Here is a 27,398-nt window from a genome sequence, read left to right on the forward strand (position 1 = left end):
CATAACAATACACATACAGACGTAAATCCAAAGTCGGACAGATTACTGTATGTCGACTCCCTTGTCACAGACGGGTCAAAGCATAACAGGCAATACAAAACCTAACGTTGTAAAACATTTAGTCAACATAATATTACAATCCAAGAAATGTACCACAAATAAGAAATGAGTTAGGAGATATATTTTCTTTTGACCGTTGAGCAGGATTTTCTGTCAGGGAAGTATGAAGTGTGTGATATCAAATATGAATAGCATCTATGGAAGCCTTAGATCCGTTTCACGTGTCCAAGAATTGGAAGTGTAATTGTTATGGAGCATAATACGTCTGTTTGAGGTACAGCATTCCGTATTGGTTATGGTACGAAGATAAGAGTAGAACACAGGCGAGAGCTAAAGATCAGGTAGAAAGAGGGTTAGTTAGAAAGTAGAGTAACTTGGTGATAACATAAGTATATAGAAAGGGAGAAGGAAGAAAGAGAGAGGAAAAAAAAAGGGGGGGGGGGAGAGGTAGGGATGGGAGGGAAGTGCTTATGGTATGGTAAAACGGAAAAAAGGAGTATATTCTTGAAGTTGAAGCCGTGGTGCAAATCAAGACAGTCAACCGGGTAATATGCAAAAAGTTTTGAAAACCTGCACTATTAGTTCTGGCACTAGCATAGTTAAGCTTTTAGTTTTGCACCTCTAGTTTCTAATATTTATTTTTAACCAGATTGCAAGTGCTGTGTCAATAACCTCCACCTAAGAAGCAAATAAGAGGAAGTTGTCAAATATGAAAAAAACCCCAGCAAATGAATAAAGAGGTTTTTAGTGAACAGAACACACTGTATTTTTCAGATCATTATTTTTTAATCTTAGTTTGAATTTACAAGGGTGAGCACTGCAGGAGAAACATTTCCAACCAGCACTATGTGAAAATGTATTTGACAGTTCTTGGCATCCTATATCACATTACAGAAGTAGAAGTGAAGGCACAGGGTCCCATTTCTCTTCATTTCAGCTAAATGTTTTAACTATTCAGAGTTCCAAGGTAGATCCACAAAGCAAATAACCTCATGATTGATATTGCTTTTTAAGATGAAAACATTTGCATATATATTTTTTCTTATTGCTTTTGATAGAGCGGGGAGAGATGAGCAGTCCTGGGGGCTGCACTGAGTTAACAGACAATCAAACAAATGTAACTGTAAATATGGTATCTTCTAACCCTAGACTACCTTAAATACCTTATCACATAATAGAAAAAACTTTCACCCTTGAAAGTGCTAATAACCATATACAATCTCTAATATGTAAGTGAATCTACCCACCAAATGCGATGTGAAAACTTTCCCAGTTTTGATTGGAAAGATTACTGTATAGAATTTTGATTGGAAAGATTACTGTATAGAATTTTTTTTTGGATTTCTGTGAAAGTTTTCACATCGCATTTGGTGGGTAGATTCACTTACATATTAGAGATAGTATATGGAGACAATCAAACAAGCCCAGCCTTGAAACTGTGCATGCCTATGAAACCGCGAGAAACTAGAATACCTTAAAATGTTCATGGCTGATACTTTAAAAGCTTTGACAGCCCATCTATTTAGAGTTAACAGTGAATACTGGCCCTAGAATTGCTGTCCTCACTCATGTATGCCTAATGATTTCTAATGTGTGACAAAATTGTTGTTTTTGTATGTGACACCCTTAGCACAAGTGTTCATATTTGTATGTACGTGGGGAAGGGGGCTTTAAACAGTTTTTGGGGGTCTTTTTTTTTTGAGTACTCTTTAATTTTTATTCAATTTACAGAAGTGGCAAAGAAAGCACCAATTCTGCCTACACAGGGACTCCAATGTTAAGCATCAAGGAGTACAATGTATAACAGTGCCAGAAGATGTAAAAATAGTAGCAAAGGTGCAGTAGGTATGAGCCAATGGAAGGAGAGGTCTAACCAAGAATCTGAAAACCTATGGTGTCCAACTTTGGGGATTACACCATCTGATAATGTAATAATGCAGTCGTAATGGAGAAAGAAAGGTGGGGGACAGAAGACCCCACTGGAAAGAAAGAACAGGGGGAGAGGCAGACAAAGGAGAAGGGGGAAGAGAAGGAAAGGGTGGGGAAGACATGGACTTGGGACCACCATGGACGGAAGTCACGAGCACCCAAAGCCAGTCAGAGGAAGCGTGGGAAAGGCATACTCAAGCCAAGGTACCCAAATATTGAGAAATGTGGCATGATGCTTGTCATGTATTCATGAACATTAAAGCTGCCATTTGGTCTCTCACACCTTGGAAAGAGACCATGGGTTTTTACCAGGACTGGGCAATTATTTGCTTGGCTGTTAAATACAAATAGGATGCTAATTTCTGGTTGCAATGTAATAGAGCAATCTTGGCATCCTTCTGAACTGTCAGAATAAAGTATGGAAAACTCTTTAATTTTTTTTTAAACCATTTTATATTTTCACTTAAATATACTGCTAACACAAGTTAGCTGGCCTACAATCCAATCATCCTATGTGATAGCATAATGCAGGTGACAGGTTCTAGGGGATGCATCAGGAGTCTATTAGACCTCTAATCTCACCTCTGCACACCATAAAAGCTAATCAAGCAAAGATCATGATGCCACAGATGACAACAGGCACTGTCAATGACACGTGAAGAAGGCCTTGTAGTGTTCATCTTTTGCTGCCTGATTTGGGGAAAGGGCAGGAAGCTGATATAAGGTCTAGGAATATCTACCTACTTCTAACAAAAAGCAATGAGGCAAAAAAAATAAACATGTTTTTTTGTCGCAATGATTTTATTATAATAACCAGTTCTGTACTAGTTGTCACGATCAGAGATACTGTTGGCTTCCTTCCAACTATTTTCCTGTAATCAGTTGGTGTAGCTTTAAGAAACTGTCTGAGTAATGTCATTAGGCCGAAGTTCTCAAGATCTTTACTAAAACACTGTTTGTCATGATGGTGTGTCCACAATGGGTTTACTTAGGATATAATGCAGGCTATGCCTTCAGGCTCTTATGAGCTAAAGGATTAGTGAAAATATCAGTGTAGCTAAAGTTAATGTGGTAGGACAGGTAGGTAGTCACTCCCACTAGAACTCTATTACTGTGTATAGAAATCCCAGGACCTGAAAGACATATGATCTGTTAATAATGATCTTATCTGCCTCTTTATCTGCTTTTTCTTAGTTTGCCTTTTTCTGAACAAAAGCATGGGTAACCTTGGAGTTTGATAGATGACCTCTGCTTTGCTCAGCTAACAAGTCCTATGATTAGTGTTTGCACAGTTATTTTTCTTCTAAACCATGTCCTGGTCTTTCACTGTTTGTTTTTCCCGTGTGCTCCGTTTTGAATGGGCTGATATCACCACATGCAGTTACCTTAGGAGTTCTTGCCAACACCATTACAAGAAGCAGGATACTGCCGCTTGCTTCGGAACTTCTAGCAGTGAACAAATATCCACCCCCAATGTACACATTCACTTGCCATATGTCATGTTGATCTGAATCTATTTAAAAACATCTCTATTTTCTCTGTGCAGAAAGCAGTATAGTTTACAGCATTACTTCTACTCTTCACAGGTAAAAAGACTGACGTCTGCTGGGGACCCTAAAGGTTGTTGCTGGAGGACAATGGGGACCACTGTAGTTCGTTCATGTTACTTGGAAACACACTAACTCTACTGGGGAAAGTGGATGGAAATTATCTTTCATTACTTTTGGATCACAACTGAATTGAGAAGATGAAGCAGCCAAATTTCCACATGTTCAGCTCATGCTGAGTTTATTCTACTTAGTTGCTATCCTAGCAAATACTCCATGATTGAATTTTGCCAGCTAAATTTGAAGAAGTTGATTCTGCTGTGCATATGATGAAGAACAGCTCAGGCAACATGCTGGACCTCAGCTTCCTAACAGAAGAGGAGTATGAGAAGCTGATGAAGGTCTTGCAGAGGGATGCAGACTTGCAGAAGAAAGACTCTGACCGCATCAGGTAAGTCATCATAAATGAAAGCTACATTGGAGCTTATTAACTAACGTGGTGCAAGCCATTGCAGAAAGATTTCTCTGCCTGTTCTCAGATTAAAAACACCTATTTGATTTCCACTCGAAATCGCACTTTTTGAACTTCAGTATAGCTATTTACTATGATTACCTGCATACTATTTGCCATTAATATTTGCAGTATAATAAAATATATACTAACTATCTAATAATATTTTTATATAAAATACCAAACATGTTTTACTCACCCTCTCTGTGCAGTGGTATTGCGCAGAGCTGCCCCGATCCTCCTCTTCTCTTCTTGGGTCCCTCAGTGGTGATCTTGGCTCCTCCTCTTCTTCGCCTGCCCCCATAGAAAACAGTTTGTATATGGGGGCACACAGTATCTTCTCGCTCTTGAGCTGTGTGTCTATGGAGCCATGCCCTTCCCCCACTTCCTCTTCACTGTATTTGATTGACAGTTGGCCATTGGCTCCTGCTGCTTTTCGAGTGCTTTGTGAAGAGGAAGAGAGGGGAGTAGAGATGCAGCCATGCACATCTAGTCTCCCCTCTCTTCCTCTTCACATAGGGAAGGGGGAGGGCAGAGAAATAGAAACATTTTTACCTTAATGGAAGGAATGCATTAAGGTTAAAAACATATTTTTTTAGTTTTAGTATAATTTTAAATGAGCACTGCCTTTATTCTTGGCCACTCATTTTCATATTTATCTTTCAAGTATATGTAAAGCCCAAATTCTTTTTTTCATTTTAGATAGTGGGGGAGGTAAGGTGGATTTTTTTTCCCACCTGTTTCTCATTAGGAAAATGCCCCTTCACTTCCTGTCCTGTAGACTCAACAGAAAGTGAAGGGATATCTTTTCAATGTTAAGAAAATCCCGTCTAAGCAGGGGTGGACTGTTTTAAGATTACATTTTCAATTTTTAAGCAGATACATTTTATATAATGTATATGAATTTTTCATATCTTTCTACCTCCAGACCAAAGGGGAGCTCTAGGCTCCTTTTTCACGTTTGTCAAACTAAATGAACTTGTTGGCTAAAAAGAGCCTATTTGCAAAGATCAATCGCTCAAAGCTCAAACTACACACACAGCTAAATAAGTCAGATAATTGACTCATCTTCCTTTCCTCTCTGTCTTTGTATGGCTTCATACAGACATTCAATAAAAAAAAAAAGAGACTTATCCTTCTCTCTGTAAACTGTACGCAAACGGTCAGTTAGCGATATATAGAAAGCAAACAGCTTCTGCTGTACTCTCTCATTAGAAAAGCCATAATGCTATGTGATATCATTGTTGTGAGCGCATCCCTGTATTTAACGTAAAGTTTAAATAATAAATACTTTAGAAATAAAACATTAATTTAATACATTTTAAAACGTGGGTGAAGCATACATTCAACCTCATCAATATCCTGGTCTGTAAACATAATCGTATGGCTTGTCCTAAAGTTCTTGTTTATTGAAGAGGAAAACGAGTACCAGTGATAGATGCTGCCAGTGCCACTTGTCTCAGGGGAACCAGTTGTATTTGGGGCACTACTAACCTTGGTGGTTGAAAAAGGATATATCTCATGTCTGTGGTAGCTTTAAAGTATAACTAGAGGCATAGCATGATTTTTTTATTTTGAATAGAGTGAGGTTATAACCCCTGTCAGGTTTTTTTTTTTGGTCTGTATCCTATAGGGATGATTTTCCTTTATTTCCTGTCCCATAGCCAAAACAGGAACAAAGGGAAATCCTTCAAAGTGAGGGAATCCAGATGTCCCAAATGGAAGATTTACTGTTCTGATGACAACCCAAAATTTGGGATTTCCTTTTACTTTCAATGATTATGGTAAACAGGATAAATGGAGGCGATGCATTTCCCTAACTGGGGCACAGACTGCAATAAAAGCTGAAAGAAAAGTCTTGCTTTTAGTTACACTTTAAAATGGTAGTAAAGTCACAATGTTGATTTTTACCTACAGGTAAGTTTATAATAAAGCTTACCTGTAGGTAAAATTAAAATATATATAGAGGGCGCATGCGCGGCCGGCTCGGTGATGGACGTGCAGTAGTGACAGCTCCGTCCACCCGCCAGCGATAACTCGGCACTCACCGACTCCGGGGGAAACGAACGGCACACACTGATAGCCGCAGTGTGCCCGCAGCCCACTAGACATGCCCCGCAGGAAAAAGAGCCCGGGGCAACCAGGGAAGTTAACTAACTTCTTCCCGGCCGTCATGTCGGGAATCCAAGATGGCGCCCGCATCACAGGACTGCAGGGAGGCAGCAGCCCATCTGAGGAGGACTACAGAGCCCAGTGTGTGGATCCTAGGCTGCAGCAACAGCTTAACCCAGGGGACCCTGGTGAGTTGTCGCCTCCCTTATCTCCCACGACCAGTAGCCCGGCCAAATCCAGGCCACGATTGGACTGTGATGACGATACTATATTGCAGGCCCCAAACCTCCCACATCAGCTACCGCACATGGCTATGCCTAACATCGATGCATTCCCTGCGTCCGATCAACCACTCACAGAGATAAGCATGAAAAATATGCTTGCGTCTTTGCGGCAAACATTACACAACGACAAATCTGCTCCACTTAATCAGCTTACCACCCTAGTGCAACGGCAGGAACGTAGAATTCGCCACATTGAAAACAACATGGGAGACATAGTCGCAGCACACAATGATTTGATTGATGCCCATGCGGATCATGTGTCCGACATCGAACAAATTCAACTAAAATTAGCCGACCTGGAAGATAGATCACGCCGTAATAATATAAAAATTAGAGGGACCCCTGAAACAATCACCAATGAGGCACTGCTGCCATATTTACAACAATTCCTCAAATTGCTGATACCAACACTCTCCGAAGTAGAGGTCACGATCGATCGAGCACATCGACTTCCTAAGCCCTCATTTTTACCGGCCTCTATCCCTAGAGACGTGCTTATCCGCATTCATTTCTATCATATCAAAGAGAAAATTATGTTAGCGGCTAGAAACCCGCCACCGCTCCCACAGTCTCATGCGAATCTACGCTTATATGCTGACTTATCTAAAGCCACACTTTCAAACAGGAAAAGAATGATATCAATCACTAAAGCTTTGAGAAATCATGGCATTGCCTATCAATGGGGCTTCCCCACTAAGCTATTAGTACGGAACCAAGGTAGAACCTATACTATCCGGAACCTAGAGGCCGGCCTAGATCTCCTTAAAGCCTGGAGCATTTTGCCCGCTGACTCACGGGAAAATACGTCTAGTTCCATCCAAAATATGGAGGCGACCTGAAGGGCGCGAAGGCACACACCGCACCTATACTCTACTATACCTTCCCCCGGAGGTAATATATAGATTCTACAACCTCTGGCGATCGGCCTACATTCTAGGTTGTCTGTTTTTCAAGTTTGCTACAGACATGACCCCCCTGGAGGTCAGAACTTGTTCATACCCCTCCTTTTTGACGTAGCGATCATAGCTACATTGGTTACTTGCGTTACATGCAAGTGTTTTTTTTACTGTTGTTTCTTCCTCTCCCATCCTCCCTCTCACTTGGCACCACCGACTAAACACTAGTATCACAAGATTTGAAATACAGGATTGTATTTGGAATACGCTACCTACAGTTCATATCGAGACTTACCTGTTCTTTAGTCATTTTTCCACTATTCTCCCCAGAGTGAAACCTCACACGCTTAATTATTATCAAACAACAACCCAACTAGATATATACTCAGGAAATATTTTCAATGATTACTATCACTTCTCTTAATGCTAGAGGCCTCAACTCCCCCTTCAAAAGATCGATGCTCTCCAGAGAAATCCGGAAATCTAGAACTGACTTATTCTTCATACAAGAATCCCACTTCACTACGGAAAAAACCCCTAAACTATATCTTAACCGCTTCTCTCAATTATTTATGGCGACTAATGCTAAGAAGAAAAACGGAGTAATTATTGCCGTTCATGACTCTCTAACGTTTAAACACACCTCTTCCATAGTCGACCCGCAAGGGCGATATATTATATTGATATGCCAAATTAACGACATCACCTATACCTTGGTGAATGTATACGGTCCAAACAGCAAACAACTAAAATTTTTTCGCAAACTCTTCAATCTCATCTCTAAACACAAACAAGGTAGACTCATTATTGGGGGAGACCTTAATGTTCTCAATAACTCATATATGGATTCATCTTCCAACAAAAAAGCCGCCAACCTCGACCTCAACCGCGTTCTACATGACCATGACCTATATGACATCTGGAGATGCCAGCATGGCTCTGAAAGAGACTACACCTATTTCTCACCACCGCATCTTTCATACTCAAGAATTGATATGTTCCTCACGGACAAATGGACACTGCAACACGTTTCATCTTCTAATATTGGCACCATAACCTGGTCTGACCATGCCCCGATCAGCATATCCCTGGATGATAGCCAAAAGTCGGCAATCCCACCCATATGGAGACTTAATTCTGCACTCCTGAAACTGCCAGATAACCAGAAGTATATAATGGACGCTCATAATCTCTTTTTTTGAAACTAATACCACCCCAGATATCTCTATCACTACACTCTGGCTGACATACAAAGCATACATGAGAGGTATCCTCATACAACTAAACTCCCGTATTAAAAAGCAGAGATCCCAGCAAACAGACCAACTATTGACCTCTATACATATAAACTAAGAAATTAATAAACAGAATCCGAACCCTTCCACATCCGCGGCCCTAAATAGAGATAGAAATAAATTACGTGCTATTTTACTACACACTTATGACACGAACCTCCTAAGAACAAAAACACAATTCTATGCACTTGGTCATAAAACAGGTTCTCTTCTCGCCAAAACCATTAAACAAAAAAGACTTAAAAACAAAATCTCCACAGTCCAACACCCAGACTCGCGGACCCCATTATCAAACCCACAAGACATAGCTAATGCATTTGCATGCTATTACCAAACTCTATACAACCTAAAAGATGATCCGGATACAGTACAACCAACGATTCCCTCCATTGAAAAATTCCTAAGCCGCACGGCTCTTCCTCGACTCACCTCTTCCCAACTTGACTCCCTCTCTGTGCCGATTTTACCCGCAGAGATTGAGAAAACTATTAACAGTTTACCCGTGAACAAATCACCAGGTAATGATGGTTTCACTAACGAATATTACAAATCGTTTGCACCCAACCTTAAGTCACATCTCTCCGCTCTTTATAATCACGTTGCTTCAAAGGGGGAATTTCCCTCTGATATGCTACAATCAATAATTACCACTATCCCAAAACCAGGTAAAGACCCTCAATTAGTCCAAAACTACAGGCCGATCTCATTACTTAATACAGACTTAAAAATATACGCCAAGATAATAGCTCAACGACTGCTCCCATACCTTCCTACATTAATTCACCCTGATCAAGTGGGATTCATCCCTGGGAGGCAGGCCCCAGACGCGACCCGACAAATTATATCACTACTGCACCACCTTGAATCTGATACTCAACCCTCACTCCTACTTTCACTTGACGCGGAAAAAGCATTTGACCGAATCCATTGGCAATTTATGACACACACTCCAGAAATACGGAATAACAGACTGGATGCTGTCAGCGATTCTCTCCCTATACTCCAAACCTTCTGCTAGGGTACTTACAAACGGCACGCTCTCACAACCTTTCCCAATATCCAATGGCACTAGACAAGGATGCCCTCTTTCGCCCATAATTTTTGCGTTACTTATCGAACCGCTAGCGTCTAATCTCAGACACGATCCAAATTTCACAGGAGTTAATTTTCTTAAGTGCGAACATAAAATTAGTCTCTTTGCGGATGACATTATTCTAATGATTACAAACCCTATCAAATCGCTTACAACAATTCGCACCCATATCCATGCCTACACAGCAGTATCGTACTACAAACTCAATGAACCCAAGTCTTCCATCCTAAACCTCTATACTCCCGTTGCAACCCATAAACTACTTACTAAACGGTTTCCTTTCAAATGGGAAAAATATAACATACCCTATTTGGGGATCAAACTGACTGCCAAAACAGGCCAACTCTATACAGCTAACTTCAAACCATTACTTGACACAATCCCACAAGAGCTCAGAAGCTTCCGCACAAATACCCTTTCTACACTAGGCAGAATAGCAACTATAAAAATGTGCATATTGCCCAAAATACTTTATATTTTCCGCACGCTTCCTATTCCAGCCCCCTCCACCTTTTTCTCCAAACTTCAAAAAATCCTAAACAATTTCTTATGGAATTCCAAACGCCCTAGATCAGGGGTGGGCAAACTTTTTGACTTGAGGGCCGCAATGGGTTCATATATTGGACCCGGGGGCCGGACCAAGAGTAGATGAATGATGTGTATGTGTCATCCATAGTAAGTATAGTAATATTCCCCCATAGTAAGCATAGTAATTAATCCCCCATATAGTAATTCATCCCCCATAGTAATTCATCCCCCATATAGTAATTCATCCCCCATAGTAATTCATCCCCCATATAGTAATTCATCCCCCATATAGTAATTCATCCCCCATATAGTAATTCATCCGCCATAGTAATTCATCCCCCATAGTAATTCATCCCCCATATAGTAATTCATCCCCCATAGTAATTCATCCCCCATATAGTAATTCATCCCCCATATAGTAATTCATCCGCCCTATAGTAATTCATCCGCCCTATAGTAATTCATCCCCCATATAGTAATTCATCCCCCATATAGTAATTCATCCCCCCTATAGTAATTCATCCCCCCTATAGTAATTCATCCCCCCTATAGTAATTCATCCCCCCTATAGTAATTCATCCCCCCTATAGTAATTCATCCCCCCTATAGTAATTCATCCCCCCTATAGTAATTCATCCCCCATATTAAGTCCCCAAGTCCCCCCTGTGTCAATTCACTTACCTTTGCTCCGCGCGTTCCTCTCGTCTTCCCGCGCCGTTCCGGTGTAGCATGAAAATCTGTCTCCTATGAGGATCTGTCCCCCTCGACGTATCTGCGCATGTGCCAGTTTCAGGCATTAGCAGCCGATCGGCGATCTCCGGCACATGCGCAGATACGTCGAGGGGGACAGATCCTCATAGGAGACAGATTTTCATGCTACACCGGTCTTCAGGGCGGACTGTGAGAGGAGCCTAGCGGGAGCCTAGCTCCGCGGGCCGGATTAAACGGTCCGCCGGGCCGTATATGGCCCGCGGGCCGTAGTTTGCCCATTGCTGCCCTAGATGCACTACAAACCTCTTAATACGTCCACCTGCCAGAGGGGGAGCAGGTCTCCCGCATATAAAATCGTACTATCAAGCCGTTCTATTAGACCAGCTCTTCTTCTGGTGGAACCGTCCCCGGATAAAACTTGGACAGTCATGGAGACATCTATGCACACACCAAGTTCACTAACAGATGCCTTATTTGTGCCTCGTGCGGCCTGGAATAAACCTCTACATACACACCCATGCGTGCAAGCTTCCCTGACGGCTTGGCATGACTTCTTAACTTATACTTGCTCCAATAAGGATAATCTTCGAATTCTTACACCGCTTTCATCCTTACATTTTGTATCCCCGCATCTAAACCTGGCCTCTTGGAAAGTGCTTGGTATATATCATATCCAAGACCTTTTTAGCACCCACAACCCAGATACATTTCAGACTCTCCAGAAGAAATTTTGTCTTCCTGATAAAGACCAATTCACCTATATGCGAATAATCCATTCACTTCACAAAACAAACATACCACTTAAAATAAAAATCCCAGCTACTGCACATCACTTCCTGAATAGGACCATATATCCGAAGAAAGGAATATCTACTTTTTATACACTTCTAACCATAGCGCAATTCACAACTTCTACTTCATCCTTGACTAATTGGGAAAAGACCTTAACACTCTCGATAAGCCCACACCCCTGGGAAACGACGTTCAACATTACTTATAAAGCGTCGAAATGTAGTGCCCATTGGGAATCATACATGAAAATCCTCCACCAATGGTATCTTACCCCCACTAAATTATCTCTCTATTACCCTCAACAATCCCAGGCGTGCTGGAGACATTGTGGAGAAACTGGCTCCCTCTTCCATGTGCTTTGGTCATGCAAATCTCTCAAATCTTACTGGAATAAAGTCTTCCAATTGATCTCTTCAATCACAGACACACCTGTGACTCCAGACCCTGCCCTGGCCCTCCTTCATATAACTATAGATAAATTCCCCTCAAACTCACGCATCATTATCTTACACATCCTAGCGGCGGCAAAGATCAACATCACCAAACTCTGGCGATCCACATCCTCTCCTCTGCTCTCACGTCTGGTGAATGACCTCAACCTGCAGTGCGAGATGGAGCGAAGAACGGCCATTCGAAACTCTATGTACCACAAATTTACGCTACACTGGTCTCGATGGCTAAACCATCCCAACTGTTCAATTAATTGATTACTAATTTCAATTTTTTTTATAGGATACATACTTCTAAGATAAAGATAACGGTGCCTAATCCCTCTCCTCCCCCCTTTCCCTATTTCTTTCCAATCCCTGTTTAAATTTATATTCCAATCTATATCCACCTTTAAGATCCTGTTACTCCAACATGGTTCACATATTAATGAGCATACCTCTCATGTAATTTTGACTACGATATTCAGTTCCCCGGCCACATGGTGGGGACTTGCAACATCTTCATCTTCTTTACATGTTTTCAATCAACATATGTGTACCTTTCTACTCTAATGGTTATATGTTTATACTGATGTTAAAAATCTTTTCAATAAAAAATATTTTGAAAAAAAAAAAAAAAAATATATATATATATATACACACACACACAGACATACACAGTTGTGTTCAAAATAATAGCAGTCAGACATCACTAACCTGATCAATCACTGTTTTTGATAGAAATTATATTTCTACATGGCAAATAATTTACTGGCAGGTGTAGTAGAGTAATAGGAATCCAACAGACCCAACAGTCATGACATGCATGCTGCTGATTCTGTGTAATTCAATCACTAATTGAAAGGGACATGTTCAAAATAATAGCAGTGTGGAGTTCTATTAGTGAGGTCATTCATTCTTTGAAAAACAGGTGGCAATTATTGCCCTTATTTAAGGAAGGAAGGCAGCAAATGTTGTACATGCTGGTTACAGTGCATTTCTCTCTGAAATTCTGAGGAAAATGGGTCGTTCCAGACATTGTTCAGAAGAACAGCATACCTTGATTAAAAAGTTGATTGGAGAGGGGAAAACATATAAAGAAGTGCAGAAAATGATAGGCTGCTCAGCTAAAATGATCACAAATGCTTTAAAATGGCAACCAAAACCTGAAAGACGTGGAAGAAAGCGAAAAACTACCATTCGAATGGATAGAAGAATAGCCAAAATGGCAAGGACTCAGCCAACATTCAGCTCCAGGAAGATCAAAGAAGGTCTAAATTTACCTGTGCATACTGTTACCATTAGAAGACGCCTATGTGAAGCCAAGCTATCTGCAAGAAGCCCCTGCAAAGTCCCACTGTTGAAAAAAAGACATGCTGAAGAGGTTACAATTTGCCAAAGAGCACATTGACTGGCCTAAAGAGAAATGGCGCAACGTTTTGTGGACTGATGAAAGTAAGATTGTTCTTTTTGGGTCTAGTGGCCGGAGACAGTTTATCAGATGACCCCCAAACACTGAATTCAAGCCACAGTACACTGTGAAGACAGTGAAGCATGGTTGCGCAAGCATCATGATAAGGGGATGTTTCTCATACTACAGTGTTGGGCCTATTTATCGCATACCAGGGATCATGGATCAGTTTGAATACGTCAGAATACTTGAAGAGGTCATGCTACCTTATGCTGAGAGGAAATGCCTTTGAAATGGGGGTTCCGACAAGACAACGACCCCAAACACACCAGTAAATGTGCAACATCTTGGTTCTAGACGAACAAGATTGACGTTATGGAGTGGCCAGCCCAATCCCCGGATCTTAATCCAATAGAAAACTTGTGGGGTGACATCAAAAATGCAGTTTCCGAGGCAAAACCAAGAAATAGAGAAGAACTGTGGAATGTAGTCCAATCATCTTGGGCTGGAATTCCTGTTCACAGGTGCCAGAAGTTGGTTGACTCCATGCAACACAGATGTACAGCAGTTCTCAGAAACAGTGCTTATACAACTAAATATTCATTAAGTGATTCAAAGGAAAGCAAAATCTTCAAACATTTTTCAGTTTATATAGTGAATGTTTGAGTTTGTAAAGAAGAATACAAACACTGCTATTTTTTTGAACAGTCTAATATTCACTTTTCTTATATTTTTTTTTAGAGGAACAACACAAATTTGATATATTTTTCTTCATGTTTTGATTTGGAATAGAATGTGTAGTGTTCCCAATGAATTTGTGTGTATGGAAATAAAAGCTATTAGAAGGATTATGAGCTTTATTCACTTTTTTCAACACACTTTTCAATCAGAGTATAGCATCAAGTCAGTTAAACTCCTGGTGATACCTGGACCTTACAGAGGTTGCACAGGCAGTCCAACTCCTCTAGGATGGCACATCAATACGTGCCATGGCCAGAAGGTTTGCTGTGTCTCCCAGCACAGTCTCAGCATGGCAGAGATTCCAAGAGACAGGTAGTTACTCTTCCTCGAAAGCTCGAAAGAGTAGGGCCCTCAAACCCCTCGTGTATCACATTGTATTGTTATTGTACTGTCGCATGTTCTGTTTCCCTTTGTAATGTTCAGCGCTGAGCGAACTATTGGCTTTATAAATACTGTATAATAATAATAATAGGAAAGGTTGACATGGTCGTAGAAGGTCCTTAACCTATCAGCAGGACTGGTATCTGCTCCATTGTGCAAGGAGGAAGAGGATGAGTACTGCTAGAGCCCTACAAAATGACCTCCAGCAGGCCACTGGTGTGAATTTCTCTGAGCAAACAATCAGAAACAACTTCATGAGGGTGGCTTGAGGGCTCAACGTCCTCTAGTGGGCCCTGTGCTCTCTGCCCGGCACCATAGTGCTCGATTGGCATTTGACATTGAACACCAGAATTGGCAGGTCCACCACTGGCACCCTGTGCTTTTCACAGATGAGAGCAGGTTCACCCTGAGCACGTGTCAGACTAGAAAGGGTCTCGAGAAGGCGTGCAGAACGTTATGCTGCCTGTAACATCGTTCAGCATGACCGTATCGGTGGTGAGTCAGTGATGGGAGGCATATCCATGGAGGGACACACAGACCTCTACAGGCTAGATAATGGCACCCTGGCTGCCATTAGGTATCGGGATGAAATTTCTTGGACCCATTGTCAGACCCTACGCTGGTGCACGATAATGCCAGGCCTCCTCGTCCGACATCAGTGGCTGACCTCACAAATGTGCTTCTGGAAGAATGGTCAAACATTCCCATAGACACATTTCTAAACCTTGTGGACAGCTTTCCCAGGAGAGTTGAAGCTGTTATAGCTGCAAAGGGTGTATGTATGTATGTATGTACGTACGTACGTACACGCACGCACGCACACACACACACACACCTAGGTTTTATCCCTTTAAAAACTTGAGTTCTAGCCTTTAATAACTCTTCATTGCCAGTCTGTGTTTCAGTTCTGTGATAGCTTTACATATACTGTGTCATGCAACATTTTCCCCAAATTAATTTATATCATATTTGATACAGGTAGAGCACTTTTTTTGTTTTTTTTACAGTATATAATAACGGTTGTCTTTTTTAAATTATATACTGTATATAGTATATGCACTTATCAAAAATATAAATATTTGCTTCTACTGGTATATTCACAGACCAAAAGTAAGAAAATAAAAAAAGTTCATTCTTAGCGTGTACATTAATGGTACTTTAATGGTAATGCTGACTATCCCTTTAAAGAAGCTGCTACCATTAAAATGTGTACATATCCAAACTGGGTCATTAAACCTTTTGCTGCCACCATAACTATTACAGCAGTGCAGCTCCTGCATATATACGTACACATGGCTGGAGTGTTTCTAATCATGTAAGAAAAAATGATCTGTGGATTTATAATCTAAAATCTTTTTAATGTAAACATATACAGTATATATGCTACAAAAAAAAAGAAAAAAAGCATTCTACAGTAGGAAGCTACAAAAAGCCAGGTATGGTGGTGATAGTGTCGTGAACTGGGGGATGTTTTACTGCAACAGGGCCATGGCACCTTGCTATTATTGAAAACCCTATCAGTCTTTGCAGGAGAACTTTAGGTCAAAGTCTATGAACTGGAGCTGAGATGCTGCTGGGACATCTAGCAAGACCGTAAACCTAAACATGTAATTGTGCATATGTGGATCTGAAATGAGATAAAATGAAAGTGTTGTGATGGGCACTGATGGATAATTCACTTTTCAGACGTGTTCAGGGGTCAATCAAGGATGAAAAGAAGAAAAAGTTTGTAACCGGAGAATGGTTTCATGACGTCAAGTCTCACCGATTCCAAGAGGATCTACAAGGCTCAGATCTACTTAGGGCATCAATAAGAAAGAAGAAGAATCAACCTCAGAGTAAGTTCCTTTTACCTATTTACAATGCTAATGGAGTAACATGGTCTCTGTGTACTTAGTATCATTTTAAGGGCTTGTGTACAGGTGTATTTCTTACCTTTTTTCCCCCCACCCAAGTCAATGTGGATGCAAAAAAAACTGTTAAAAGGCAGCTCAAACACTCGTAAAAACAGGTTCTAAAAGAAAAAATAAACATGACTGTCACTATTTTGACCTAAAAACTACAGAAGTTTTATTTCTTATATTAATCACTGATATCACATTTGCTGGTATTTTGATGTTTCAGACTAAGATATCACAGTAAGGACATACGTTTGTTTCTCATATATACCACATTTGACCATCATAATTGGATTTAGTATTTGGTGATTAACCACAGGGGTGTGGATTTTTCTGCATGGCAGTATTTTAAACTGTGCTACTACAACTAAAATGTTCTGGATTTACCTATATCAGCAATGGGCAAACTACGGCCCGCGGGCCGTATACGGCTCGGCGGACCTTTTAATCCGGCCCGCGGAGCTAGGCTCCCGCTAGGCTCCTCTCACAGTCCGCCCTAAAGACCGGTGTAGCATGAAAATCTGTCTCCTATGAGGATCTGTCCCCCTCGACATATCTGCGCATGTGCCGGAGATCGCCGATTGGCTGCTAATGCCTGAAACTGGCACATGCGCAGATACGTCGAGGGGGACAGATCCTCATAGGAGACAGATTTTCATGCTACACCGGAACGGCGCGGGAACACGGCGAGAGGAACGCGCGGAGCAATGGTAAGTGAATTGACACAGGGGGGACTTGGGAACTTAATATGGGGGATGAATTACTATAGGGGGGATGAATTACTATATGGGGGATGAATTACTATATGGGGGATGAATTACTATGGAGGATGAATTACTATATGGGGGATGAATTACTATATGGGGGATGAATTACTATGGGGGATGAATTACTATATGGGGGATGAATTACTATATGGGGGATGAATTACTATATGGGGGATGAATTACTATATGGGGGATGAATTACTATGGGGGATGAATTACTATATGGGGGACGAATTACTATGGGGGATGAATTACTATATGGGGGATTAATTACTATGCTTACTATGGGGGAATATTACTATACTTACTATGGATGACACATACACATCATTCATCTACTCTTGGTCCGGCCCCCGGGTCCAATATATGAACCCATTGCGGCCCTCAAGTCAAAAAGTTTGCCCACCCCTGACCTATATCTACCAGAAACACATTCTTTTTTTTTTTTTTTTTTATAACATACATATTAATGATGATATTATGCACACTTTAAAGTGGTATTAAACACAAGGGCAAACATTTATTATATCACAGCTTACCAATTCTTAGATGTGATGGCTGCATTAGTTTTTCTTTTTTAGGGTTCATTTCTTCTATTTTCATTTAGTGACCCGGCCAGTATGTCTGTTTTTCAAAAGAACAAGCTCTCTTGCAAATGTGTCCGTTACAGGGATGAGACAAACCATTCAACACTGGCTTACAATGACTAGTTTTATTTATGTAAAAACTGTTATCCCAAAAGGAAAAAAAAGTTTGCTGTAAATGCTTATAAAGTGTTAGCTGGAGTTTGGCTTCAATTTTTGTATTTAAATCTGTTAGTACATCTGCTACTCCCCTGACTGACAATGCTGCTGTCCAGAGAGGCCTGCTGTGCTCCTTCCAGAGTGAGGGAACTCTTAATACAGGTTACTAGCCAGACTGCTGGTTGAAAACAGGAGGGAGAGGCTTAAAAAAAGAAATGAATGCAGCCACCACATCTAATTATTAGTAGGCTGCAGTATATAACATTTTTGGTTTGGGTTTATCACTTTAAAATCCACGAGTTCACAAGTTATGATGCTGGCGTAACACAGCTGAGTTTTATTTGCAGCCATGTACAAACAGGCTACATAAATTGTTCTTAATTATTTAACAGTTTAATATACTGTATATCTGAATCTGTAAATGATTTGCCGATCTGTACTATTATCCTTGTTGATTCTCATTGTGTGAATAAAGAAATTATCAAAAAGACAGGAATGATCCTGATGTGCATTGTAATCAAAAGCACCCATAACACTCAGTCTACTGTATTTTATCTGATCTGAACTTTACTAGCACCCCAATCTTAGTCCGTAAGGTTCAATATTGACTTGGCCCACCCTTTGCAGCGATAACAGCTTCAACCCTTCTGGGAAGGCTGTCCACAAGGTTTAGCAGTGTGTCTATGGGAATGTTTGACCATTCTTCCAGAAGCGCATTTGTGAGGTCAGGCACTGATGTTGGACGAGAAGGCCTGGCTTGCCTCCACCAAACTTTACACTTGGCACAATGCAGTGAGGCAAGTACCTTTTTGTCCTGGCCACCACTGAACCCAAACATAATGTCAGGGCAGGAGCAGTGAAAAGGGCAGGCAGGCCTAATGGTAGTGTCACGAAGTGACTGGCGACAGCCACTACTCACAGACCAGGGTCCCTCAGGGCGCGGAGTCTAAGCCCCAGCCTGCCCTTCACCAGGGCCCCTGATGGTGGGGATGGACTTGACGCAGCGTGAGACCAGGTCGCGGCCCCCGAGTAACCCCAGCTGCAGTAACGACTGCCGCCAATGGCGTACAGCTGGTGGGAGCCAGATAGAAAACGTATAGCGTGGTCGGACAGGCCGGGTCGATAACAACGGAGCAAACAGTACAAGACGGTAAACAAGAATACTCAGGTCATGGGCCGGGTTCAGCAACGGGAGGTCAGGTAATGGGATTAAGCAGAGAATAGTCTTGTCCAAGCCGAGTCGGTTACCAGGAGAGCAACGAGAACAGAACAAGAGCTTGCTGCAAAGGAACATACAGGACACGAATGCAAAGAGCAACTGCAGACAGCAGGCTTAAATGTGATCAGCCACACCCCTCTGGAGGAGGAGCCGCAGAGGCCTGAAAGCATAAAGGCTCCCACCATGCTTTGCAGGAACTTAAGATGGATACCAGCACATGGAGCAACACAATCTCTGAGGAAAGGTAGGACCTTGACACATGTCCATTGGATTTCCAGACAGAGAAGCGTGATTCGTCCCTCCAGAAAACACATCTCCACTGCTCTAGAGTCCAGTGGTGGCGTGCTTTACACCACTGCATTCGATGCGTTGCCTTGCACTTGGTGATGTAAGGCTTGGATGAAGCTGCTCGGCCATGGAAACCCATTCCATGAAGCTCTTTATGCACTGTACTAATCTGAAGGCCACACGAAGTTTGGAGGTCTTTCGCTATTGACTTTGCAGACAGTTGGCGACTTTTGCGCACTGTTCCCTTCAGCATGCACTCGCCCTGCTCTGTCATTTTACATGGCCTACCACTTCATGGCTGAGTTGCTGTTGTTCCCAGTTCCTTGCACTTTGTTATAATACCACTAACAGCTGACCGTGGATTTATTTCCTGTAATTTTGTGACCGTGATTTTATACACCTGTGGCCATGGAGGTAATTGGAACACCTGAATCCAATGATTTGGAGGGGTGTCCCAATACTTTTGGCAATATTGTGTATATGATGATGCTATCTAACTTCTGTAGGGTATATTTAAATATACTACGTCATGTGCAGTTTTTACAATAGTAAATCCAACCCGAACCATAATAAAAAATCAGAAATCAAATAGAATGAATAAAGCTGAAAGAAAGCTTTAGAGCTAAAGCTCACCACACACCTTTCACTCTGACTGTACAATCACATTTAGATTTACCATGAAAAAAGAAGTATGGGATACATTTTAAAATATCATGCTTACCAAGGTGGCTAAAGCATCGGTCCCCCACCGGCTCTAAGGGTGAGAACTCAGTGATCACATGACCACTGATCACTGAGTTCTCACCATCAGGCCCGGATTGGCCATAGAGCACACCGGGCGTTTGCCTGGTGGGTCAGAGCCATGGCCTGTTGATGAGTCGCACAGCAGGAGGTAAGCGACAACCGCGGTTGCTGCTCACCTCCTGATATTCATCCATGCCTGTGCCGGCTCTCCCGCCCCACCAACGATGTCATTTGGGACTAGCAGGCAGGGTGGGTGTGGCCACACCACCTGGAACACCAGATTGACATCCATCCCTTCCAATGGCCATTGGCACCTCTGGCAAGAGCTAGTTGATTATAGGCTCTCTGTGTCCTGGATAGAGAAGAGGAGGCCAGTGGCTGTCTCATGTATCCCACACAACTAATAGAGGTGGGATAGGAGCAGGCATCTTTCATTGGCAGTCAGTGAGCAATGGGCATGTGATGGATCTTCTCCTCCAGGTGTGAGCACAGCAGTATGTATGTGTGTGTGTACAGTGTGTGTGTAAGTGTTTGTGTGTTCAATGTTTTCACATTGTGTATTGTTTGATGTCAGGGCACCATACTAGGCTCACCTCAGTGGTCTGATGTGGAAGACAACACTGTCATCAGTTCTTCCTGAGATGCTTGATCCTTCATTACGAATATAGACATCTCCGACCACCTCCTTCATCAGGGTTATAGACATCTCCGACCACCTCCTTCATCAGGGGTATAGACATCTCCGACCACCTCCTTCATCAGGGGTATAGACATCTCAGACCACCTCCTTCATCGGGGGTATAGACATCTCAGACCACCTCCTTCATCAGGGGTATAGACATCTCCGACCACCTCCTTCATCGGGGGTATAGACATCTCCGACCACCTCCTTCATCGGGGGTATAGACATCTCAGACCACCTCCTTCATCGGGGGTATAGACATCTCCGACCACCTCCTTCATCGGGGGTATAGACATCTCCGACCACCTCCTTCATCGGGGGTATAGACATCTCCGACCACCTCCTTCATCGGGGGTATAGACATCTCCGACCACCTCCTTCATCAGGGGTATAGACATCTCCGACCACCTCCTTCATCAGGGGTATAGACATCTCCGACCACCTCCTTCATCAGGGGTATAGACATCTCCGACCACCTCCTTCATCAGGGGTATAGACATCTCCGACCACCTCCTTCATCAGGGGTATAGACATCTCCGACCACCTCCTTCATCAGGGGTATAGACATCTCCGACCACCTCCTTCATCAGGGGTATAGACATCTCCGACCACCTCCTTCATCAGGGGTATAGACATCTCCGACCACCTCCTTCATCAGGGGTATAGATATCTCCGACCACCTCCTTCATCAGGGGTATAGACATCTCCGACCACCTCCTTCATCAGGGGTATAGACATCTCCGACCACCTCCTTCATCAGGGGTATAGACATCTCCGACCACCTCCTTCATCAGGGGTATAGACATCTCCGACCACCTCCTTCATCAGGGGTATAGACATCTCCGACCACCTCCTTCATCAGGGGTATAGACATCTCCGACCACCTCCTTCATCAGGGGTATAGACATCTCCGACCACCTCCTTCATCAGGGGTATAGACATCTCTGACCACCTCCTTCATCAGGGGTATAGACATCTCCGACCACCTCCTTCATCAGGGGTATAGACATCTCCGACCACCTCCTTCATCGGGGTATAGACATCTCCGACCACCTCCTTCAGGGGTATAGACATCTCCGATCTCCTTCATCAGGGGTATAGACATCCCCGACCACCTCCTTCAGGGGTATAGACATCTCCGATCTCCTTCATCAGGGGTATAGACATCCCCGACCACCTCCTTCATCAGGGGTAGAGGCATCCCCGACCACCTCCTTCATCAGGGAGGGAGGCATCCCCGACCACCTCCTTCATCAGGGAGGGAGGCATCCCCGACCACCTCCTTCATCAGGGAGGGAGGGAGGCATCCCCGACCACCTCCTTCATCAGGGAGGGAGGGAGGCATCCCCGACCACCTCCTTCATCAGGGAGGGAGGGAGGCATCCCCGACCACCTCCTTCATCAGGGAGGGAGGGAGGCATCCCCGACCACCTCCTTCATCAGGGAGGGAGGGAGGCATCCCCGACCACCTCCTTCATCAGTGGTAGAGACCATCCCCGACCACCTCCTTCATCAGTGGTAGAGACCATCCCCGACCACCTCCTTCATCAGTGGTAGAGACCATCCCCGACCACCTCCTTCATCAGTGGTAGAGACCATCCCCGACCACCTCCTTCATCAGTGGTAGAGACCATCCCCGACCACCTCCTTCATCAGTGGTAGAGACCATCCCCGACCACCTCCTTCATCAGTGGTAGAGACCATCCCCGACCACCTCCTTCATCAGTGGTAGAGACCATCCCCGACCACCTCCTTCATCAGTGGTAGAGACCATCCCCGACCACCTCCTTCATCAGTGGTAGAGACCATCCCCGACCACCTCCTGCATCGGGGTAGAGACCATCCCCGACCACCTCCTGCATCGGGGTAGAGACCATCCCCGACCACCTCCTGCATCGGGGTAGAGACCATCCCCGACCACCTCCTGCATCGGGGTAGAGACCATCCCCGACCACCTCCTGCATCGGGGTAGAGACCATCCCCGACCACCTCCTGCATCGGGGTAGAGACCATCTCCGACCACCTCCTGCATCGGGGTAGAGACCATCCCCGACCACCTCCTGCATCGGGGTAGAGACCATCCCCGACCACCTCCTGCATCGGGGTAGAGACCATCCCCGACCACCTCCTGCATCGGGGTAGAGACCATCCCGACCACCTCCTGCATCGGGGTAGAGACCACCCCCGACCACCTCCTGCATCGGGTTAGAGACCATCCCTCACCACCTCCTGCACCAGGGGTAGAGACCATCCCCGACCTCCACCTTCATTCTACACCTGATCATCCTATTAGCAGAGAAGGGGGCGGGAGGAGCTGGACAGATATACATACATACATACATACATACATACATACATACACACACGAAGGGGAGGGGGTAAGAGCAGGCTCTGTTCTGTCTCGATCGCCCCCCCCCCTCCTAAACCAACTCATGAGTAGTGGACTTGAATTCGTGTTGCTGTCATAAATATGAAGTCATCTGCCAACTAATTTGTAAGTCTGGACTTCTGAAGCTAGGTGTCATAGATGGGAGCACTGTGATTCGAGAGGAAAAGGGGGGGCATGATTACAAGGGGCACTGTGTTATAATGGGGACTGCATTAAAAAGGGGTACTGTAATCATTACATATAGTGCCCCTTTCACTTACAGAGAAACAACTCAGTGAATATCCTGTCTCCAAATGTTCCTGTGAACACCAGCCATCGTACAAGCATGCCCCCTCTTCCCAGTCCCTGTAAAAATTGGCTGCTCAGTCTAAAATGCCCAGGTCTATTTTTTTTATCCCAGTCCTTCTGACTACCACTGTGAGCAGAGAGTGGTGGCTGTCAGTCACTGTTGTCTGCTCTTCCCCCTCCCCCACCGCGCTCACTGGAGCACTGGGCTGTGGAGGGGGCGGGAGTGGCTGGCTCATGCTCTCGGCAGTGCGCTGAGAGGCTGAGCCAGTGCCACGTGCCACTCCAGACTCTGGAGTCGATCCCGACCGTATGGTCGCAATCCTTTCCCAGCCTGGACCTGCTCTGTATTCAAGTTGTCTCTTTTGCACACTTTTTCATTAGTCCCTTGGTGCAGATACAGCAGGTAAAATAAGTATTGAACACGTCACCATTTTTCTCAGTAAATATATTTCTTAAGGTGCTATTAACATGAAATTTCCCTCACATGTCAGTAACAACCCATGCAATCCATACATACAAATAAAACAAACAAATATATTCAGAAATTAAGTTATGTGTAATAAAATGTAATGACACAGGGTTAAAATATTGAACACATGAAGAATGAGAGGTGCAAAAAGGTATGGAAAGCCAAGACACCAGCTGAAATCCTATCAATAATTAGAACGCAATCCTGCCCCTTGTCAGTGCAAATTAATATCCACCGGTTCAGTCTCAACTGATGACCTATAAAAAGGTGTCTCATTACCAAGGTGTCACACAAGAAACATCTCATGATTGGTAAAAGCAAAGAGCTCTTCAATACCTTTGCAACCTTATTGTTCCAAAACATACTAATGGCATTGGTTATAGAAGGATTTCTAAACTTCTGCATGTTCCAGTGAGCCCTGTTGGAGCCATAATCCAGAAGTAGAAAGAACATCAATTCACCATAAACCAGCTACGGCCAGGTGCTCCTTGCAAGATTTCTGACAGAGGAGTGAAAAGAATTATCAGAAGAGTTGTCCAAGAGCCAAGGAATTGGCAGCTACAATTGTTTTAAGATAACAATCAGTAATGCACTCACTCGCAATGGCCTGTATGCACGCTCACCATGGAAGACTCCATTGCTGAAGGAAAAGCATGTTGAAGCTTGTTTAAAGTTTGCTGCACAACATTTAGACAAGCCTGTGAAATACAAGGAGAATATAGTCTGGTCAGATGAGACCAAAATTTAACTCTTTTGATGCCATAAAACTCACCATGTTGGGAGGTCAAGTTGCACTGCACATCACCCCAAAAACAACATACCAACAGTGAAGTTTGGAGGTGGAAACATCATGGTGCAGGGCTGTTTTTCAGCATACGGTACTGGCAAACTTCATATTGTTGAAGGAACAATTAATTGAAAAATGTACTAAGAAATTCTTGATAAAAATCTGCTGCCATCTACCAGGATGATGAAAATGAAATGAGCGTGGACATTTCAGCAAGACAGTGATGCCAAACACAAAACCAAGGAAACTTAATTGGTTTCAAAGAAAGAAAATAAATCTGCTAGAACGGCCAAGCCAATCACCTGACTTGAATCCCAAGACCATTCAAACTAGTTGGAAAAAGGTTCCAGGACCATTTATATGAAATCTCCACATCTCAATTTTTCATTGGCCAGACGTGTACTTCAAGCACAATAGTGACCCTGGTTCTGTAAAATATTGGGTACTAGAAGTAGTCCATCACAACACCAAGGGGGGGTGGGGTTATGGGGGGATTTGACAAAATGGTACTCCAACGTGAGGCCAGGTGGAGTATTTTATTTTCGTTTTTTTGTTTTTTTTCTTCTCTTTATTCAGTAAGTGGGTTATCCATGACCTTTTTAATGTTTTGTTTTTTTTTCTTTTCATTAATATTATATTTGTTTACTTGAATATAGCATTATATATTTTTATCCAGTGGCCAGGGTAATCAGTTCAGTCTCTTTTGTTTATGGTTTTAATTTTTTTGTTGGCATGTCCTCAGGTGGACCCTTTACCGCTAAACTTGCCAGGGACAAAGGGTTGCATCGTTGGTATATTAAATCCCCATTAGGAGACGTCCATGGGACATATTTTTTCTGTAGAGTAAGCACTTGGCAAGTTGACCAATATACATAATTTTAACACTGTTGTAGTAATTACACATGCATGTGACGTTACCACGCATGAGAGCGTGATGTCATGACGTAGTGTGCATGCATGTGACATCATTACACCATGTGCATTTGGGTTAAGCACCCAGCGGCCATTTTAAGGGTCAAAGCTGTGGACATGCCAAACAAACACAGGCCGACCTTTGAGGCAGCCAGGCAATCTGGTGAAACTGGTCAGCGTGGCTCATCTATTCTCCATGACTTCTGAATTGGTGGATTGACTCTCCAATGCTGGTCACAGCATGATAAGTATAATCTGCTTACAAGCCTTTATCCTCACTGCCTTATAACAAGTGCTATTGCCCTTGGAGGATTTAATATATATTTTTCCTCCTAGATTGTAAGCTCTAACGAGCAGGGCCCTCTGTTTCCTCTTGTACCAAATTGTATTGTAACTGTAATGTCTACCTTCATTTTGTAAAGTGCAGGCTTTAGCCTGCTGTCAGCTGGAAACGGGTCACAGGAGTGCAGAATGAACTACACTCTTGTAATCCACAGGTGAAGTAAAGCCAAATGAGCTTTGGCCATACTTTTAATATAGAACCAGTCATCAGCCATATTAAAACTTCTGTCTGGCACATAGTAGGAGTGCATTTGATGGCTACCTGAATGAGAGTTGTGGTAGAGAACTTCACTAATGGTTCCTCAGATTTAGCCCATTTATTGCTGTGGTTAAAGTGGAACTATACCCAAAGCAACTTGATAAAAAAAATAATTTTCTTTAGCAAGGAGCATATATTCCACATTAATAATTCTGCTACCAAAATTATTGTGTGCTGTAAATTGCCTCCAGCATTGCTCCTGTGTCTTCCTGCCAAGGGCTGCCATTTTGCTGAAGCCTAAAGCCTCTTAGCAGCAGTAAATCTTTTTAGACTGTCAGCAGATTGGCCTCTACATTTTTGGCACAGTGCTGAAAAATAGAACAACTGGACATGTGCAGTGTAAGACGGTGTATTACCGAATTTTAAACAGTAAAGGCACTTATTTCTAATGTTTTCCATAACTATACCTGTAAAATGGCCAGCATGAAGTGATCAAGCTGACTAAAGTTCCACTAAATTTTATTGTTGACCAGATCTGTAGCACGTTTCACACACTTGTGGGAACAATGTAGCACACAGAGTTCAGAGGGAGGGTTGTGTTGGAAGATAGCATATTAACTCTTCGATTGTAAGCTCCAAGGAGCAGGGCCCTCCTAACCCTCTTGTATTGTTGCTGTATTGTCTCCTGTTATATTGTAAAGCGCTGAGCACACTGTTGGCGCTATATAAATCCTGTATAATAATAATAACTAGAAAAGGAAAATAAATGACAGGCTGTTTTATCTTGTATATACTACAGTGAAAGAAATACGTTTTTGATCCCCTGCAGATTTTGAATGTTTGCCCACTCACAAAGAAATGATCAGTCTAAAAATCAAATGGTAGGTGTATTGTAACACTCAGAGACAGAATAGCAACACAAAATTCAAAAGAAATGCATGTCTAACAAATG

At 43.0% G+C, this 27,398-nt stretch overlaps 1 protein-coding gene across 2 annotated transcripts in view; it reads left to right on the top strand.

Annotated features, from left to right (window-relative positions):
- The window catches only part of LOC149461447 (synaptotagmin-like protein 2), a 129,242-nt gene that overhangs the window by 48,050 nt on the left and 53,794 nt on the right, over positions 1-27,398 (top strand). For both annotated transcript variants that reach the window (XM_089678287.1, XM_089678288.1), the window contains 2 exons: positions 3,576-3,987; positions 16,406-16,557. In XM_089678287.1, the coding sequence (XP_089534413.1) occupies positions 3,863-3,987; positions 16,406-16,557 (277 nt within the window). In that variant the 5' untranslated portion in view covers positions 3,576-3,862. The remainder of the gene's footprint in view (positions 1-3,575; positions 3,988-16,405; positions 16,558-27,398) is intronic.

Source organism: Staurois parvus, unplaced genomic scaffold (assembly GCF_062004578.1).
Source record: "Staurois parvus isolate SC_StPar_1 unplaced genomic scaffold, SC_StPar_1.0 ptg000202l, whole genome shotgun sequence".
Taxonomy (NCBI): Eukaryota; Metazoa; Chordata; class Amphibia; order Anura; family Ranidae; genus Staurois; species Staurois parvus.